At 33.0% G+C, this 20390-nt stretch overlaps 1 protein-coding gene across 1 annotated transcript; it reads left to right on the top strand.

Annotated features, from left to right (window-relative positions):
* Nucleotides 1-2383: 2383 nt before the first annotated feature.
* On the top strand, nucleotides 2384-19586 carry LOC114189183 (sister chromatid cohesion protein PDS5 homolog A-A-like). The gene is made up of 33 exons (XM_028077889.1): nucleotides 2384-2665; nucleotides 4276-4479; nucleotides 4611-4792; nucleotides 5577-5703; nucleotides 5839-6057; nucleotides 6413-6629; nucleotides 6722-6867; nucleotides 6974-7116; nucleotides 8085-8234; nucleotides 8317-8365; nucleotides 8450-8641; nucleotides 9063-9245; nucleotides 9864-10018; nucleotides 10191-10317; nucleotides 10657-10806; nucleotides 10902-10958; nucleotides 11085-11221; nucleotides 11349-11466; nucleotides 11629-11772; nucleotides 11870-12066; nucleotides 13596-13752; nucleotides 13851-13991; nucleotides 14853-14924; nucleotides 15013-15651; nucleotides 15748-15855; nucleotides 15982-16061; nucleotides 16486-16537; nucleotides 16624-16710; nucleotides 16827-16864; nucleotides 17076-17135; nucleotides 17220-17365; nucleotides 18552-18964; nucleotides 19070-19586. Exons 1-33 carry the CDS (start codon nucleotides 2573-2575, stop codon nucleotides 19118-19120), a joined length of 5034 nt encoding a protein of 1677 aa, XP_027933690.1. The 5' UTR covers nucleotides 2384-2572; the 3' UTR covers nucleotides 19121-19586.
* The last annotated feature ends 804 nt before the right edge of the window (nucleotides 19587-20390 follow it).

Genomic DNA, 20390 nt, shown 5'->3' with positions numbered 1-20390 from the left:
CTCATACAAAACTGAATTATTGGTAATAACCTAGTTCATACAAGACGGCCAGGTCTGTATTTTTTTTAATTTGTTTTCTATTTTTTTATTTTTTAAAGTGTTTTGTATATGCATGTAAATGAATATTAAAAACATATTTAATCATATAAAATATTTTTTAATTGATTAATTAATATTTTTAATTAGATAAATTAAAATAATTATTAAATTTTACATGTTAAATTACTCTATTATAACTAATAATTGAAACTTAATTGGTAAGTGTTAATGATTTAAATTAAAATACTATTATATATTTACACATTTAAATAATATAAATACGTAATGTAGACAAATTAATTTTTTAAATTAATTTTTAATTTTTAATTTAAAAGAAATAGGTCAATTATCCAGACATGACTCATCTGTATTTTGATTCATCAAATTGATGAGTTTGAAATTTTCAACTTGACTTGTCCTATTTTGAATAGCCTAAACTCCGTCAAGTCCAACCCATTTTATCACTTCTAATAATGAATGAACGTTTTAACTTTTCTTGTTAATTTATAAATATTTATTATTTTAAATTAAATTAATTAAATTATTATCATTATTTTATATTTTATATATTAAATTATTTTATTATACTTAATTTTAAAACTTTAATTATGAAGTATTCATATTTAAATTATAATATATATGTATAAATATAAAAAACTAGCACGGTAAAATATTTTTATTTAAAATTAAAAAATTCTACAAATGGATCGACAGATTTAACTTGGTTTGGCAAAACAAGCTTATGAGTTAAAAATAATTTGTCTATTGTATTATCTACCGAATAATGTTTCGTTTGTCACTACTAATATTAAAAAGAAAAGGTAACATGTCTTTTTAACATTTTATTAAATAATAAATTGGTATTTTGATTTTAATATTTATTGAGTTTATTGAATATGATTTTCCACTCTTTTCATTTGTCATCGATCTAGTTTTCATTTTATTTTATAAAAAAAATTATGAATTTTTTTGTTATTATTAAATAGAAGTTTTATAAAAGTTTGTAAACGATTCCATGAATATAACAGATTAAAAAAAATATCAATAGATTAAAATTTAAGACTACTACTCTTTTACCCATATAATTAAAATAATAGAAAATAAAATTTATTTAGATAAAATTAATTTAAAGTTAATAAAAATATAATTTTAAATAAATATTGAACTAAAATTAGTAATATTATAAATTAATTAATTTTGTCATTAATTATAAAGTTACAGCAAGGACACAGGTCATATTTATGCATAGAATCTTTGTACATGCATTGGCTTGAGAAAAAAAAAAGGATAAATTGGTAATGTCATGTGTACGTTATAGGAAATCAACACAAATCATCTTCAAATGTGAGGACGGACTTACTCTTCTCAACAATAAATAATCACCTCCTAATTATATAAAATCATCACAAATGTGTTTTCAAGCTAATATTGACTTTTACTTTTCAAAAAACTTTCCATAACCATTTAAAAAGTGCAGTGTTTTTTTTTTTGTTAAAGAAATTAAATGTTTTTTTAGGAAAACTCAACTAAACTCTTTAAATTATAAATTAGTACATATGGCATTATATATTTAGAATTGTGTGTTTGGAGATGATTCGTCTTAATTCCAATAGTTACCCAAACAATTTCTACGGGGATGACAAAAGATGCAGACTTTGTTACGAGAGAAATTGAAGGAGATTTAGACATTAACATATTAAGAGAGTTATAAATTCGAAACGTGTACGAAGAAACCTCGAAAGGAATTCATAACTCAGAATTTTGTATAATTTATTTGTCAAAAGTTTTTCATAAACACTAAAAGTGTCATAAATAAAGTGGGAAGAAATTTATTTTTGCTAAAAAAATGTGTTTTTCAGAAAAAATCTAAACACAATCCCAAGCTTAGATTTTACATCTTTATTCATTTAACAAAAATGCAATTTCTTAAATGTTTAGTTTTAAAAAAAATAAATTTAAAAATTTAAAAGAAGATTCGTGGTATTTTGACAGCAATATTTTTAAAAAGGTTTTCGCAGTAATTAAGATTGTTCACGGTTTAACATTGTCTGATAAATGCATGTTCCGAAAACTGAGTACAGTATGCGAGTGACGGCAACTAAAAACACTACTTCTCAATCACACTTCTATTTCGGAAAAAAAAGGTTAACTTCATTAAAATTGTCCCTTGTGTTATTTACGTACTTTCTCAAAGAAGACCAATTATGAGAGGGGCGCAATTGCAAGACGCGCGGGGCAGAAACGGGAGGTTTCGGAAATACGAGTAAAATCAGAGGTCACAACTGCAAAACAAAAAGGTAAAAAAGTCAGCGCGTGAAGTTTGGCTTAGATTTGGATTTGGCTTCGCTGTTCGAAAATCGAACTTCACAACGCAACACAAAAACAAGATAGAGAGAGAAGCGGGGCAAACCCTTCTCTTTTTCTTATTTTCACACTGCTTCCTTCACTTTCTTCTTCTTCCCTCGGCTCTTAGCCTAGTCCAAACTCTATGAAACTGCACGCTAGTAGCTGAAACGACGTCGTTTTGCGTAACATGGCTCAGAAGCCACACCTTCTGCTCGAGGAGCTGGGATCCAAGCTCGAATCTCTTCCCTCCTCCCATGACGCTCTCATCGAGCTCTTGCAGGTGTGTGTCTCCGAGTTTCTCGCTGCTTCGTTTCGAAATTGGTTTAGGCCAGCTTCGAGAATTTCGTGTTTTTTTACGGAAATTTCGAACTCTTTTTTGTTTTTTGTGGTTAGTTATGTTCGTTATTTTCTGTTTGGGGAGTTCAGGTCAGGAAAACTGTGACACGTATTCTCGGTTAAGTTGATTTGTCTGTTTGAACGAGTGAATTGAGTTCAAATGCGTGTATAGGTCTCCGTTTTTGTGGTTCTTCGTGTAGGTGGTTTGTAATTAGTTGAGGATTTGGGTTTTGGTAGTTGGTCTTTTGAAATTGAGAGGAACAATTGGGAGATTGAGTGTGTTTTATGTGGGACTTTGGTTATTTGAAGCGTGTTTCTAGAGTGGCTTTTGAGTCCGGTTAGTTTGTGAATGGTTTTTGAAGGGGCTTTAGGTCTATTTTCTGTGTTTGTTAAGTTGGTTTTGTCTTGTGCTGTAGATAAGTTTAATAAATCTGTGGATATTTTGGATGGATTAGTGGAAAAAGATGAAGCTACTGAATATGCAAATTTTCACCAAGATGGTGGGATTAGAAGTTAAAACGAAGATACTTATTCAAATTGCTTACTTTACTGAGGCCTGGTTTATTCTAATTAACGTGATGGAATTTGGCATGTATGAATGAATTATGGTTGAAGTTCCATTTCAAGTGTATTTAAGGTTGAAAGTGTTGTTTACTAGAGTTGGAGTATGAGATAAATTAAGAAGGATACCCTCCTCCCTCACCTAAAGCATTGAATTAGGAAGATGTAGCATCACACTTGCTGAATGATATTAGTATCAATCTTAAGATCTAACTAGTTTACATGTACTGTATCAAACATATTGACTGGTTCCCAACACAACATGATGGCAGTAAATTCGGTGTTTTGCTTAGGAAGGCTATTAGATCTGTAGTTCCTTAAATGTTATCTTCTTGGAAAAACCTGAGGATCCTTTTAAGGCAGTATATGGATAAGGCTTGATGTGGTTCAATGTGTGTGCTGTTCCTGTTAGTTGGTAACCATATGGTTAGTGACTAGTAATAGTAGTTTAGTCTCAAAATCCTAGGTCCTTGTTGATAAAGCAATCACAACGTGAAGAGAGAAAGTTAACAAACGTATTAAGGCTCACTTTAGGTAGGTCTTATGGACATATGACACAGTCTCAATCCAATTCTTTGTTACCAAGCTACTCTTCTAATTCTGGATCTACTCTCTAATCATAACAAATAATACGTTTTTTTTAAGTTTTTATAGAAATTTCTTTCTTTCTGATCAACATTACTGTAAGGTGTTGAAAAGTATGGACTTCTCAGTGGGTCATAGTATCTCTATGTTATGGATTTTCTATTTTCCTACGGCATAATGAATGTGTGGTATCACCAAAAAAAAACAGAAAATCAAGTTTTCTCTTGACAATTAAAACTAGTTCACAGGCATATAATGCAGGCCAAAATGATCAAATGTGTGCTGCAAATTTCCATTATTCTTTACTTATGTTACTGCTGTGCTGCATTAAAATTTGCTTTTCCAAAAGCAATATTTTTTTATTGGCAACTCCTAACCTCCCTAAACAAAATGTGGTTCTATCTGCAGCAAGCTGCATCATGCCTTACTGACTTGGATCAATCACCATCAGCTTCGGCATTGGAGTCAATGAAGCCCTTTTTTAATGCAATTGTTAAGCCAGAACTGCTAAAGCACGAGGATAGTGATGTCAAGCTTCTAGTTGCAATATGTGTTTGTGAGATTACTCGAATCACCGCACCTGAAGCTCCTTACAGCGATGATGTTCTAAAGGTATCTTTCATTTATTCTGGTTATCTGAAAAAATAATTTGAAGTACCCCTTTACTTTTAGTCAAACAAGAAGACAAATGTAGTTGGGAACATAGTCTCCTTCATCCTAATCATCATTATATCACTTTGCAGGATATATTTCAGTTGATTGTGGGCACTTTTAGTGGTCTGAGTGATACAAGTGGCCCATCCTTTGATCGGAGAGTTGCTATACTGGAGACTCTGGCAAAATATAGATCCTGTGTTGTAATGCTGGATCTTGAATGTGATGATCTAGTGAATGAAATGTTCAGTACTTTCTTTGCAGTTGCCAGGTTGGTTTATCACTGTTGAATATAGAGAAAATAGAGTTTGAGATTAATCTCCTTTGTGTATAAATCACACATAGAGTACTCTATTTATAATAGAGAGATGTACTACTAAAAAGAGTAACTAAAAATAAATAGAGTAAATAGAAGATATTGTTTGATATTGTGATTAAAAATATCTAACAATATCTTAACAATATCAAACAATATCTAAAGAATATCTAACAATCACAAAGTCTTTTACTTAGTTGAAGGTGTGAGCTCATTACAAAGAGTTATATTTCCCTGAAAGGTTCTGTTCTATTTCTGATAAAAGAAAAGAGAAAATGAATTTAAGATGATTAGATATGCAGAAACTGAAATATTTGTATACTTTGAATGTGATGTTTTGGAATGGAGAAGCAAATATTGTAATTCTGAAGTAGTGAAACTAATATCTCTCATTCTATTGCTTACTGTCCTACATTACATTGGGATATTTTATGTGGGATATTACCTACAACTATGCTATGTATAACACTAGTATTTGTGTACTTAGATTGATTGCTTCTTTATTTGATGATGACTGTTTTTTTATCTATTACTAATTATTCTACCAATTCTTTGTATTGTCTAATTTTGATTTATCAAGCATATTTATTGAGTAGTACTTCTGTGTTGTGTGATGTTAACTTTGAAGTGTTAATCTTAAGTAGTACTCTTCAAATGTCACATTTCCATAGTACTTTTCTTGATTAAAAATTCTCTTTAGATCAATGAATGATACCTGTGTACTTTATTTCATGCACAGAGATGATCATCCAGAGAATGTTCTGTCATCCATGCAAACTATAATGGCTGTTCTTTTAGAAGAAAGTGAGGATGTACATCCGGATATTTTGTCTATTCTACTGTCTACATTAGGCCGTGACAAAAGAGTGAGTACTTTTTCTTATATAATTTTTTTTCCTGTTATAGGCAGTAGCTGATGCACTTAGAGAATGAATGTTGTCTTATGTATCATCTTTAATACTATATAGTGAACATGATTGTCTGAATTTTGTTTATTCCAGGATGTTTCTGGAGCTGCGAGGAAGCTTTCCATGAATATCATACAGCAATGCATGGAAAAACTTGAACCGAGTATCCAACAATTTTTACTATCATTCATATCAGAAGACAGCCAGGAAATGAACAGTCAAGTTCAATACCATGAAGTTATCTATGATCTCTATTGCTGGGCTCCTCAGATCCTATATGAAGTTTTTCCTTATGTCACAAGAGAGCTAATGGTGAATACTGATTTATTGATTTTTGTGATGCTCTACGTGGTTTCTAAATTATTTCCATTAAAACGACCTTGATGCTACTGTAAAGAAGTTTCATTATGTAAATTTAATGATATCATGTTATGCTTTGTAAATAGCTGTGCTTTAGAATTTGAGTTTCAGAAAACAGAGAATGGAAAGGGGTGATTTTATTGTTTGAATGAAAACGAACAGGACTAGGAAAAAGATCTCACCATTGCTAAGAGTCTCTTTTGCATCTTTTTATTCCCTATCAAATTTAGTGTGTCATAGATTGTTATACTTTTGACTGATATTCACATTTGATGCCTGATTCTCATTTGTAATTGAACATTTGCAGACTGACAAGCTGGAAACTCGTTTGAAAGCAGTGAACTTGGTTGGGGATATAATTGCTCTTCCTGGATCCTCCATTGCTGAAGCACTTCAGACTACATTTTCAGAGTTTTTAAAAAGATTGACTGATAGAGATTTTGTGGTTCGCATGTCTGTCCTTGAGCATGTAAAGAGTTGTCTGCTGTCAAATCCTTTAAGGGCTGAAGCTCCTCAAATTATCTGTGAGTCCATTGGATGCATGTACAAGATATTCAGTCCCAGATTTTTATATTTTTTTTATATCTTCTAAATTCATTTGGGTACACCTTTTTAGCTGCCCTTTCTGATCGACTGCTGGATTCTGATGATGAATTTCGAAAGCAAGTTGTGGGTGTTATCTGTGATGTAGCATGCCATACCCTAAATGCAGTCCCTCATGAAACTGTGAAACTTGTCGCTGAGAGGCTTTGTGATAAATCTGTATGTATACCTCTCTGATCTAAATTACCCATTGCCTAACATTCTCTCTAAATTCTGATTATTTAACTTACCACATCTAAATCCTTGTCTGGCTTTGCATTTCCAGCTACTTGTTAAAAAGTATACTATGGAAAGATTGACTGAGATATATCGAGTTTTTTGTGAGAATAGTTCCAACACAGCTAATCCCAGTGAATATGACTGGATTCCAGGGAAGATCATTCGATGTTTCTATGACAAAGATTTCAGGTGAAACACTGATGCTGCATAAGATATTTGGTTATGTTATATCTCTGTCATTATTTGCCTTGTGGTAATTTATTTATTTTTTGTATGAAGGCTTTTTACATTTTCATATGATGTTAATGGGAGCACAATCCACTACTGTTATTGAGAATAGAATAAGGACAGACCAATTAGTTTCTTAAAATTAATTTCTAGTTGTAAGTTTGAATGCACTCTTCATCTGAAGCTACATACTCTTTAGCTAACACCTCAGATTATTGAGAAAGTAGAAGTCTTTTAAAACTGGTTGTAACACCACTAATGGCAGCTCTTTTCTTACATGGTGAAGATCATTTTTAGATATGAGTATCTTGGAGTAAATAACTGAAGATCATTTTTAATATATGTTTTTGTTAGTATTAGCATGCTATGTTTTTCTTTATGAATACATTTTTTAATTTAATTTTGATTCACTAACCATATAACAATTTTTTGTAAGTTTGCTTACAAAAAAAAAAAAAAATTGTAAGTCATTAATAACTTTAACTTCTCTAGCAATTCTTAACATAGTCAAACTCATTAAACAGGCTACTAATAAAAGATTGGTTTATGGTGCAAAATATTGTACAATGACTGTGCATGAAATTTAAAATCTCTATTTTTATCTAGAGAATATCAAGATTGAAATAGTTGTAAAATTTCAAATGGCCCCTCCTTATAGATAACCTATCATTCAGAAAGGCCTTTGGTGTACTAGATCAATGACTTTCCAGTTGTTCATTGCTTTGATTTATGTATTTTTCTGCTTCTGATATTTTTTCTTCCAGTATCAACATACTTTTACAAACTGGAAAGTTATGGTTGTCTAAACTATTGTAGCCTCTAAGCTTGTTTCTTTCTTTTCCATATGCTTTAATTTTCTTGTTATTTTTTTGCCTTAGGAATAAAATGTTAGTTATTGATATTTCTTTTGTTAACTTTTCATTCTGCAGATGGGATATAATTGAGTCAATTCTTTGTGAATCCTTGTTTCCATCAGATTTTTCAATCAATGATATAGTTAAACATTGGGTTGGGATTTTCTCTAGATTTGATAAAGTGGAGGCCAAGGCTCTTGAAAAGATACTTGAACAAAAACAAAGGTACATTTTTTTTACCACTGAATGGCTTATATTCCGCCTGGTGTCTCAAATTTTTACTTTTCATGGTGCAACTTGGTACCAGATTACAGGAAGAAATGCGGAAGTATTTAGCTCTGAGGCAGACTAATCAGGTATGTTACTGTGGATGTTGGAAAGATGAACTTTCAGAGGATATTTGATGTGAAAATGGGCTTGATCTCATTTAAAAAATGCAGGGGAAAGACATTCCTGAGGTCCAAAAAAAGATCGTGTTCTGTTTCCGTGTAATGTCTCGTTCATTTGCTGACCCAACAAAGGCAGAAGAGAGTTTCCAGATTCTTGATCAATTACAAGATCCTAATCTCTGGAAAATTTTGACAGATCTTGTTGATCCAAATACTAGCTTCCATCAAACTCGTGAATATAGGGTAATATATTCTAAAACTTGTAGATATGGTTTAGACATACTGATTGGGGTAGTTATAGCTGCAACTGCATGGGAATTGGTCTTTGACCCAAATCCTGTGGGATATATTTATAAGCTTCAGAACTTGTTGCTAATGCATTTCACCGTGTCTCTATAACTTTGTTTCTGTTACTTGTATGAACTTTTTTAAGAAGGGGCCAATTGGATGAACTACATAGATTGTAATTTCAATGAGCTCTTAACTTTGGGAGTCTATTAGGACTTAGGAGAGTAGTATTTGAACATCCAAATGGTAATATCTCATTATGGTTTGGACTAACTGCTCTTTTATTTATTTATTTTTCTATAATAGAAAGAAAGGAACTGTAATTTGTAGTTTGTTATTTACTGATGTTAGCTATTTATTTGCTTTTTATCTCCAGGATCATTTCCTTAAAATACTCGGTGAAAATCATGAGCTCTATGAATTTCTGAATACCCTTTATATAAAGTGTTCCTATTTACTTTTCAACAAGGAGCATGTGAAGGCTGTTCTTTCAGAAATCATCACAAATAAATCCTCAGAGAATGATCAGCATGTACAATATTGTATGAACATACTAGTGGTAAGAATATGCCCTTTCTAGGTTTATTGACTTTTTGCACTTGTTTTTTCGATATTTATATTGTGTATTGGATATGCTAAACAATTTTCACTTTAGTTCATTGCAGTAGGGAGGGTGGGGGTGGCAAAGAAATAAATCCTAAACTTTTATATAGCTTTTCCAGATTGCAAAGCTTTATGTATTTGCCAGTGGATGATTACTTCAGCCCTGGAACTTAAGTTTCTTGATATTTCTAACATAGTTTCACATATAGAATCCCTTTAAGCTCAAACTGGTGAAGAAACGAATACTTGATTAGAATTTAGATTGTGGGAATGGTGTGGCAAAGTTTGTGCGTCTTTTTATAGAGGCATCAAGAAGCATATTCATCTCTTATACATAAGCTGTTAGAAGTCCGAATAATGATTTATCAATATTTTAAAACAGCATTGTCAGTTTGGATGCTTGTGTTTTCGCTGTGCCCCTTTCTATTATTTCTTATGCTTGCATGATTTTGTCATCAAGCAATATCATGTTTTCAGTCATCTTGGACAGGAAAATTAAAATACTGGAATCTCGTTTTCTAATCAAATCATATTTCTAACACTAACTTTCTGGTTGACTAATGATGAGATGCAGATAATTTCTAGATTCTGTCCATATCTTTTTAGTGGCACTGAGGTGGAGCTGGTGAATTTACTTAAGGATAATAGTGATATGATTAAAGAGGGTGTTCTGAATGTTTTGGCAAAGGCTGGTGGTACTATTCGTGAACAGCTCGCAGTTACATCAAGGTGTCACTTTTAATTTTATAACTCTTAGATCCACTTTCTTTTATAATATTCTTATTATTCCTTGTACCATGCAATTTTGTAGACCTTATTGGCAGACTATACTGTTAAATTTGATGACTCTTTTATATCCATTTTCATTTATAACATTCCTATTGCTCCTTGTTTCAAGCAGTTCTGTAGACCTTATGTTGGAGAGATTATGTTTAGAAGGAAGTCAAATACAAGCCAAGTATGCTGTTCACGCTCTGGCTGCAATTACAAAGGACGATGGCCTCAAGTCTCTTTCTGTTCTGTACAAGGTTTATTTAAATTATTTGTTACAGGATAATTATGCTGACCTCCAATTAGTGTTAATTACATGTAAACCCTTCTTGTTTGAAAAATTGCACCTACCTCCTGGGCTTTGTCATTTTTAAAGGGGTCTATATGGTCTGTACATAGAAAGTAAGGGGTGTCTATGTGTGATTTTTTAGAAAGTGAAGGTGTCGAAGTTCTAGAACAATATTTAAAGTACGGGAGTTAGAGGTAGTTTTCCAACAAAGAAGGGTGTAAAGTAATTTGGGTCTCAAAGGAAGTAGGTCATTTTCCCTGTATTTGTGATTTTTTATATATTTTGATTGTTCTCACCTTATATGCAGAGACTTGTAGATATGCTGGAAGAGAAAACACATCTACCTGCAGTATTACAGTCTCTGGGGTGTATAGCACAGACTGCAATGCCTGTATTCGAAACTAGAGAAAGTGAAATTGAAGCATTTATAATCAACAAGATTCTGAAAAGTGATAGTGTAAGCCTTTCAAATTCCATTACATGGTGTGCTCCTTTAAAATAAAATTATGGAAGTAATTAGTTTCTATTTAAATGCTTTTATCATGGTTTCAGAAAGAAGATCACTCAAGAATATCTTGGGACGATAGAAGCGATCTTTGTGTTTTGAAGGTAGGACGATATTCTATTCTGATTTTTTAGATGCTTTGGATGGTATCTGTATTCTATAATTTGATTCATTGGATAGTTCTAGTAGGTTTTCATATTGACCCTTTTTTCCTTCTTTCTTTACTGCAGATATATGGCATCAAAACCCTAGTGAAAAGCTACTTGCCAGCCAAAGATGCTCATGTTCGTCCTGGTATAGATGGTCTTCTGGGTATCCTGAGAAACATACTGTCTTATGGTGAAATATCAAAGGAACTACAGTCAAGGTATATCAGCTTCACAGAGCTAGATGTTTTCGTTAACTTATCTGAGAATTTTCGGTTTTTCTCTTTTTCATTTCAAATGGTTCTGTGGCTTAGATGCCACTTCGTACTCATTTATGCCCTCTTGCAGCTCAGTTGATAAGGCCCATTTGCGGCTTGCTTCTGCAAAGGCAGTCCTTCGTTTATCAAGGCTCTGGGATCACAAGATACCTGTTGATATTTTCCACTTAACTCTAAGAGTAACAGAGGTATGTTCTTCCTTCTGTATAGTTAATATCTTATGTAGCATTTATGATTTGTTCTCCACATTTATTGCCAAGACAAAATTAAATGTAGGCTGAATTGGTTTGTTGAAAATTTCATTTCAATGTATAAATAACTGCTTCTCTATCTTCTTTTCGGTCTGATAGATTGGCTTCCCTCAAGCTAAGAAGGTTTTCTTAAGCAAAGTTCATCAATATATAAAGGACAACCTTTTAGATACCAAATATGCATGTGCTTTTATATTCAACATATTTGGATCCAAGGATTCCAAGCCAGAGGAGTTTGCAGAGGTAATATTTTGTTTGACTCATTCCTTTTTGCAATTGCAATATTTACTTGCTTTGATGTCAATTTTGTCTTAATGATGACTTGTGCTTGTTAATGCAGGACAAGCAGAACCTGAATGACATTATTCACATGCATCACCAAACCAGGGCTTGGCAGCTTTCTGGACAATCAGATGCAAATTCCTTGACAACTTACCCTGAATACATCCTTGCATACCTAGTTCATGCCCTTGCTAACATATCCTGCCCCAATATTGATGACTGTAAGACTGTTGAAGCATACGATAATCTATACAGGTACTATTTCATCCATAAACGACATCTCTGAACTGGATACGTATTTATTGGAGAAAACCTAAGTCTTACATTAACTAGAGGTAGTGTCAATAAGTGAGGACAATTCTTCTCTTGCTAGCCAGTTTTGTAGGATAAATTTAGACCTAAACTACATTATAAGATGATATCAAATTTTATCCAAGATCTATTGAAAGGGCCACTCACCTTGTTATCTCTTAGAAAGTAAACTTTAAGTTTGATTCAACCTTACAAAACAGGTTTGCAAGGTGAAGTTTGGACTCACTTATATATTATAATTTGATTATATCTCTAGTTAATGTGGGATTTCTAACACGTCTTGGATTGGACATCTAGAACATGGTATGTTAAATATTTGTGGGTGGTTTGATAGTGGGTGGTGTGATAGGCTCCATAAACGTGTTAGGATAAACTTTGATACATCTTAGAAAACAGACTTTAAGTCCAGTTCAACCTCATAAAACTGGTTTGTAAGATGAGGTTTGCACTCAATTATGTATTATAGTTTAGTCATATTTCTAGTCAATGTGAGATCTTCAACTTTATCCATATACCAAGCCCAGTAATGCTGGACGTGAGAGGGTGTATAGGGAAAAACCCAAGTCCCATATTAACTAGAGATATGTCAAAATACAGTGTATAAATGAGGGTAGTCCCTGTTTTACAAGCTTGTTTAAGGTTAAGTTAGACCTAAATCACTTTGGAAAAATATGTAGCCTATGTTTTGGGACTACTTAATTTTTAGAAATAATCATGTTTGTTTCTTCACCTCGGCTGTGGGGGTGGGTAGGGTAGGTTGACTTTGCTTTCATATTTCAGCTGTATGTTAATAGCTTAAATTGTAGTTTTGTTTTTTTTTTCTTTCCAAAAAAATAAGATGGTTTTATGATTTTGAAAATTGTAGCGTATTTATTATTTTCCAGAAATTATTTTTCTCTTTCAATTTCATTCATGTTTTTTTTTCTTCATTTTAATAGCTGATTTTTTTTGTTGCATCCAAGCAAGATTAATTATCTTAAAAATAAACTTTTAAGCAAACTTGTCCAAAGAAAAAATTGATTATAACAATAGTCGATTATACTTATTATCAATTATTGAATTTTTTTGTTGCTGTCCCAAACGCACCCTTAGTGTGCTGTATACTGATGTTATGATTTGTATTACTAATAATGCTTATTGGAGTTGTATGCAGATTAAAATAATATAACATACTTTCCTTGAAAGTTTGTTTTTGTTGCAGTTTATGGAAAAACTCAGATAAATCATAGTTTGGAATAATTTTAAATCTCACTTTTGTGCGTGCAGTAAATCATGAGTTCCCTGTGTTAATTTATAAAATATTTGCCCAGTTTGAACGCCCTCAACATGTTCGGTCTGTATGAATAGCTTTTTTGTTTGGCTGTAACACTTCAATTTATCTACTTACTAATTTGGTTTATACAATTTCAAAATATGGGACATGTAGAGAACTCTCATTCTTACAGAATTTTCATTCTGTCCTGAATTTTCAGGCAGCTACACTTGATACTATCAATGCTAGTGCAAAGAGATGATGACGTCAAGTCAGAAGTAGCTATTAACAATGAGAAGGAAATTATATCTACCATTACTTCTATCTTTTGGAGTATTAAGCAATCCGAAGATGTGGTTGATGCATCAAAATCAAAGGTTGAGGCTAAATTATCTTTTTTTACAATATAGATAAAAATTGCTAATGTCAAGGTAATGAGACTGTAATCTTACATTTGTGATCAATGAATGGCCAGAATTCGCACGCCATATGTGACCTTGGGTTAGCAATTACTAATCGTCTAGTAGCGAAGGATGTTGATTTACAAGCGTTGTCTCATTCAGTTTCTCTACCACCAATGCTATACAAAGCATGTGAGAAGGAAAGTGGCCCCATGGTATTCTTCTTTCTTGTCAAATTTTACAGTTTCCTTCTGGTATGCTAAATTGGCAAGTGTTACAAAATGCATCCCAAATAGTTGATAATTCTTGAAGATACTTTTGTTAAATGAGATTGATTTGTAACATTGCTATTGCCAATTGCTTGCATCATATAACCTCATTAGCTTTTAATCTTTGTAAAACATTTTGAATGTCTGTGTTTTAAGTTGTAAGTTTTGTTGTTATTTGTGCCTAGCACAAGGTACTTGCTTGATCTTTTTATTTAATTAAACTTTTGTCTTTTGTGATGCTAGAGATTTGATGTATACATTTCCTCCATTTAGAAGGCACTTCCCTGTGATTACATAGCTGATAACATCTTATTGTTTGATGGAACGTAAATGTAGTTATATTAGAGATCTCAAATCGATTAAATATGTGACCAAATTATAGTATATATGGATGCAAATCTCACCTTATAGGTCAATTTTTGTGAGATTGAGATTTAAGGTTTATTTTGTAAGAGATTTTTATAAGCTTTATATTGTATGTCGAGATAAGAGAAACCAAAAAGGCATATGGTCAATTATGTGTGTCTACACCACAACAGAGCTATTCAATTTATACCAGAGTGATCGTAATTACAGAATATTTAATTACCTTATTTTAGGCTAATAGCATAAATGTAGAATCAATCTTTTTGTTCCTAATCTCATCAATTATTATATCTACAGGATTCTAAAATATGTATAAGATTCTAACATTGTACATGGAACACGAATTTGTATTTCATTGACCGATTTGAAAATATATGTAAGATCTTGGTTTATTTCTATTAATTAAAAAGAAACGGTTATTAGTGTAATTTCATTTGGCAGGTGAGCAAAGAGAAATCCTGGTTGGCTGATGAAAGTGTCTTGGCTCACTTTGAATCACTTGAATTAGAAATGGTATGTTTGGTGCAAGTGGTAATGTTAAAAAGAAACTTTTAGTGCTTCTGATGTCTTATTAAGTGACAGTGTTTCTTCCATATGTCAGGTTTCATCTCAATTAGCTGAGGATGACACTTCCAAGGAAGGTGAAAAAGATGGAAAAGAAATGTCCCTTGGAAAAATAATAAAGGACATAAAATCTCAGGGAACCAAGGGCAAAAGAGTTAAAAAGAAAAAGGCTGTGCCAGCTGAAAAGAAAAAGGCCGTGCCAGCTGAAAAGAAAAAGGCCGTGCCAGCTGAAACAGAAAAGGCTGAAAACGATATCGATATCCTAAATGTGGTCAGACAAATTAACATAGATAACTTGGGATTATCCACTAATTTTGAATCTAGTAACGGTCATGAAAATTCATTGAGTAAGAAGTTGCAGAAGGATCCAGAGCGGGCAACTATTAAAAAGCGAAAAGGAGAAGACTTAACCCCGGTTCCAGTGCCTAAACGTAAACGGTCTTCCTTTACCCATGGAAAATCAAGGTCGAGTAGTACCCCATCAAAGGCTCCTCCGAGAGGTTCAGGGGAAGACTCTTCTAGAGTGAAGTTGCTATCGGGTGCAGAATTTAACCCCGATACAGATAGCAAAGCAATTAAGAGAAAAAAGGTTAAAGGCAATGAGCCGTCAATACAAGCAAAAGCTAAGGCTCCCAAGAGCTATCATGATGACAAATCTAAAGAGCATGATTTGAAGGTAAAATCTTAGTGTCAGACAGATTTGTACTACTATAGGATCTTAAAGTTGAATTTATCATGTTGCAGACTTTTGTTTATTTGCTTCCTCTTGCAGAGTCCTGATAATTCAAAGCCAACTGACAAGTCTAAAGGTGACAAATCCAAGTCATCCACAGGATCTGCTAAAAAGCTGAAAAGAAAAAGTATTGGAGGATTGGCTAAGGTAAATTTCTCCACCTCTATTGCTGTCAATGTTGTTTTCAAGTAGTGTGTCTATGCCATGCTATAATGTGTGTTCCCGTGAGTCTCTTGGATATTAGTTTAATTTGATTTGATTTTTTTCCTATAGTGCACAACAAAGGAAGGTGAAAGTGACGCTGAAGATCTAATTGGCTGCAGAATTAAAGTTTGGTGGCCTTTGGATAAGAAGTAAGTTCTTAAATTAAATCTTGAGAGATCAGTCGTAGTAGTAAAATGGTATATTGATGCCACCGTTTTTATCAATCTAAGACAAATGTGAAAAAAAATTGTATATACATTGTTAGTTATGTCTAAAGCTTTTTGACAACATCCTCCAAAGATGACTCACGGATTTAACTTCTTTTTACTGCACTTTTATTACTTTGCCTAGTTATCAAGTTTTTCAGATTGCTTCTGTACAGATTAATTGCTTTTAAATATTTCTGACTGGCTGTCGATTAATTATCCGTGTACTGCTTTATAACATCTAATCTGTTTTTTGTATGTTTTCTTTAGTTTGATCCTAGAAACAAATTTTTTAAATCCCCAATGTCTTATCGTCTTCCTAGGATTTCTAATTAAAGTTCCATGTTGATGTATTGATATACTGCAGATTTTATGAAGGCACTGTTAAGTCTTATGATTCTTCAAAGAGGAAACATGTGGTAAGCTTACATTCTGAATTGGTGCAAATATTCTGCCTATAATTTACAATTCTGACATTATTGTGCTGTGGCATGTCATGTGGAAGATATTATATGAAGATGGGGATGTAGAAGTGCTCAGTTTGGAAAAGGAGCGATGGGAGCTTGTTGACAAGGGTGGCAAACCTAATAAGGTCTCCATTTTTCCATTTGCCTTCATTCTTTCTCTGACATTTCTGCTGTTCTTCTGTTTCCCCTAAGATATCAAATATCTTTGAAGTTTGATACAATTTTACATTGTTTTTTCCAGAAGCCAAAACTGTCAAAAACTATATCTTCCCGCGAAGTGTAAGTATCCCTTTTACAAATTAGTTTTAGTTTAATGTTATTTGGAGGAATATGTTTCACTGTAAATCTCAATATAAAAATTTCCACTATTTTGGAAAAATTGAATTGAAGTGTGTCGTGTTTTATTTTTTCTAGTTTCATTGGACGTCTTGTATCCCATTCTGAATGTGCTGCGATCTTTTGTGGGTTATTTTTCTCAATTATTTTATAGGTCTACTGGGAAGAAGCAGAGAAGTTCTAGTACTTCAGAAAGTAAAAAGACAAAACAAATGTTAGTAGAAAAATGAGATTCTATTGTACATTTGTGATTTTATTAAATGTTCTATCATTATAACTTGTATCGTATGCTGTTTAGAGTTAATGGTAAATCTCCTAGCAAGCAAGTAAAACATGGACAAAAGGGTGCCTCAAAAATTGATTTCCATCGTGAGGATGCTAAAGAGAGCTCTGAGTTAACAAACCCTGAAGATACTGTTATATCTAAAGCTGAGATTAACTCAGGTAATGCAATGTAGAAGGTTTGATGCACATATTTTTTTCCTTTACATCACCTGATTGATTAGATGTGATATTTGTGTAATGGATCTGGATTTAACGCTTCAGGACCTGCAGAAACCCGGTAGTTCTGTTTCAATGCAACTTTGTGAAATTAAAAAAACATTTATACAATATAAACTTAACTACTACTCTCTCATCCCCTAGCAGGTTATATATCTTCATGCTTGCTCTAAATCATCTGTTTTCTGTAGAATTAGGTGATTGGTATGTTAAACATGTTTACATGTCTTACCTAGGTGGTATGCTTGCTGTTGACCAACTGCTGTCTGTTAGTATAATAATAATTTCATAATTTCCTTTTAAAAAATACGGGTCAACTATCTGGGTTTAGATTCATTCAGATAAATAGACAGTCTTGATCTCAAAAGGAAATGTGTTCTACCTAATTCCGATCAAATGATACAGCAATCTTTGTCGGTTAGGAAAATAATTGTGTTGTGAATGCAGCGGAGTTTGTGAAAACTCATTATCTTTTATCCGCTATACCCAGAAAGGGGAAGCCTAGTACACGATGCTCCCAACATTTTGGAAGTCAGGGAAGGCTCAAAATGAAAACAGCCTTACCCTTGTAAGAGTCTATTCCTCCAACTAGAACCTGTTACCACCAGATCACAAGACAGTAATTTAATGTCTGGCCAGGGATTCTCCCTCTTATCTATCGTACGTACCCATGAAAAGAAATCTGTAATTCGTAAAATAATGTTTTTTGACTTGAAGTAGCTAATCTTTGTCTTGGCACTTTGATGATTAAGAGGAACAAAGCTCAGAAGATGTTAGTAACCAAATTCATTTAGTTATGGATTTTGTTAAATCAACCAAATTCATTTAACTGTGTAATAAACTTTTTCTTTCCTAATAAAAGCTTTCCGTTTTATATTCTTAACGTAGTCTTAAGTTGCATTCATTTTTTTTTGCTTTGGGACTATTGAATCTAAAATAGATTTTAACTTAAATATTCTTAACCTATGTATCATGTGATATGATCTGTGAGAATTCTTGTTTTTGTGAAATGTTTAATTCTTAATTTTCCAATTACCTTGGGAAATGACTATTATGCTTGGAGTTTCAAACTATGAATATAATTAATTGTCTGCTCTCTTTATAAATTTTGTTTGATTTTCTATTCTAGGTGGTTCTGAAGCGGAACAGGCCGAAGGATCTGGTGTAATAATAACTAAAAGGAAGAAAATTAGCAAGAAACCAAAATCAGTTTTACGTGGAAAGAAACCCAAGAAAGAGAAGAGCTCAAGTAATAAGAAAGAATCAGATCAAGAGAAGCAGGAATATGTTGGGAGGCTTTCTAAAGAGAGTGTCCCACAAGGAGATCCAAATAATGGTGCAGAAAGTAGTTCAAAAGAGATAGATGCCAATGAATCAAGAGGAGCTTTGAGAGAAAATGATATTGGAGAAGAATCAGGTTCTGAAGGGAACCAAAATGACAGCAATGGGGAAAGTAGTCCTAGAGAAGTGGAAAAATCACCTATAGAGTCAGCGAGTCCTGATAGTGCCAAAATCGCTGAAGTTTCTGATGACGAGCCCCTGGTAAATTACTCATCCTTTGTAGAATTGCCGCGCCTAGTTTTATTCACCTGATAAAAATCTTGCACATTTTATTTTTAAGCTAATCACTAAGAATGGCTTATGCAGAGCAAATGGAGGCGTCCTTCGGGAAAGAAAAGCTCAGGGCAAAAACGGTGAGCAGTTTGTCAGTTGTAGCACAAATCTCTGAACATTTCAGTGGCAGTAGTACTGTGGCAGCATTTAGTGTGTTTCAGTGCAAGTATAGGTGTGGATGATGACTGCCATTTTATTGACACACTAATAGATATTCTATGCGTTTCTTGCATCCACTTGTAGATGTAATATAACAGTTGTCATCCCCACGTTTAGAAAAAAGAAACAAAAAAAGGTGGTGTTTTAGGGTTTCTTAGGGCTATGTTATGCTAAATGACCTTTTATTATTAGTGTAGGTGATAGGTTTAGCATATGATTCATGAGGATGTTTCCATCCCTCCAACACAATTGATTTTTCATTGAGTGGGCCAACATGTACAGCTATACGTGGGGATAATTGTATTTGTAACTCTAGTTTCTTCATACTTATGTAGTCTTAGCATCCGTCACAGAGATTATCTAATCTTGCGCTCTTCTTGTTTTTGTTGCACATGGTTTATGAACCTGCGGTTTTTTATTTTGTGAACTGAAACCAGTTTCACACCCACACCGACTTAACTTGGTATTTTGGCTTATGATGCAACGTATGTATCTGTTTTGTTTGACAATATACCTTTGATCATATGTTTTCCATGCTCACTGTTTATTAAATCTAGGTACCGTTTTGCGTAAGTAAATCTCGAGGCTATGAATGATTTATGTTATTTACATCTTTCGCATGATAATATTTCGAATGAAAAGTGTGATTTTACTTGTATATCGAAAACTTAAGTCACTTTTTGAAAAACAAAGAAGATAGTTTTGGAATGGTTTCAACTAACTTTTAAGCAATATTTTTAATTTAAAATAATAATAATAATACTTAGTATAGAAATGTCGAATTACTTAATAATTTCTTTTCATTGATCACACGCAGTGGCATCATCACTCTAACGAGTTTTGAAATTGTCTATACTCACTTTTAAACTCGGAAACCGCTAAGTATCGCATCCCTTTCCATAACCTTTCTACTCATGTTATTAAAAAAAATACTAGGACTCGGTTAAGGTTACATGGTATTGGTAAAACACCATTAAAAAAACTGGTTGAAATTCTCACAGAAGAAGAATAGAGGGTGGTGGTATGCGTGATAAGTTGCGTAATTTATAATTTGATTTGTTTAATGGTGACGGTGGCAAAGGATCATCGAGAAGAGTATGAATGAACTGTGCGAAAAGCAAGCTTTGTGGCGCACGCGTTGAGAGTGTCCGAGTGAGTAACGTAAAGAAAGAAATAAGAGAGCGTGGTCAGAGTC

Source organism: Vigna unguiculata, chromosome 6 (genome assembly GCF_004118075.2).
Source record: "Vigna unguiculata cultivar IT97K-499-35 chromosome 6, ASM411807v1, whole genome shotgun sequence".
NCBI classification, from domain to species: domain Eukaryota; kingdom Viridiplantae; phylum Streptophyta; class Magnoliopsida; order Fabales; family Fabaceae; genus Vigna; species Vigna unguiculata.
The sequence above is the reverse complement of the archived record's forward strand: the minus strand, read 5'-3'. Positions and strand labels throughout refer to the sequence as shown.

Bases quoted from the DNA above. Each gene is read 5' to 3' on its own strand.
- LOC114189183 (XM_028077889.1), top strand. From the start codon at position 2,573: ATGGCTCAGAAGCCACACCTTCTGCTCGAGGAGCTGGGATCCAAGCTC. The intron at 16,538-16,623 runs GTAAGCTTACAT...GTCATGTGGAAG, and splicing joins CTTCAAAGAGGAAACATGTG to ATATTATATGAAGATGGGGA. The intron at 17,136-17,219 runs GTTAGTAGAAAA...TATGCTGTTTAG, and splicing joins AGTAAAAAGACAAAACAAAT to AGTTAATGGTAAATCTCCTA.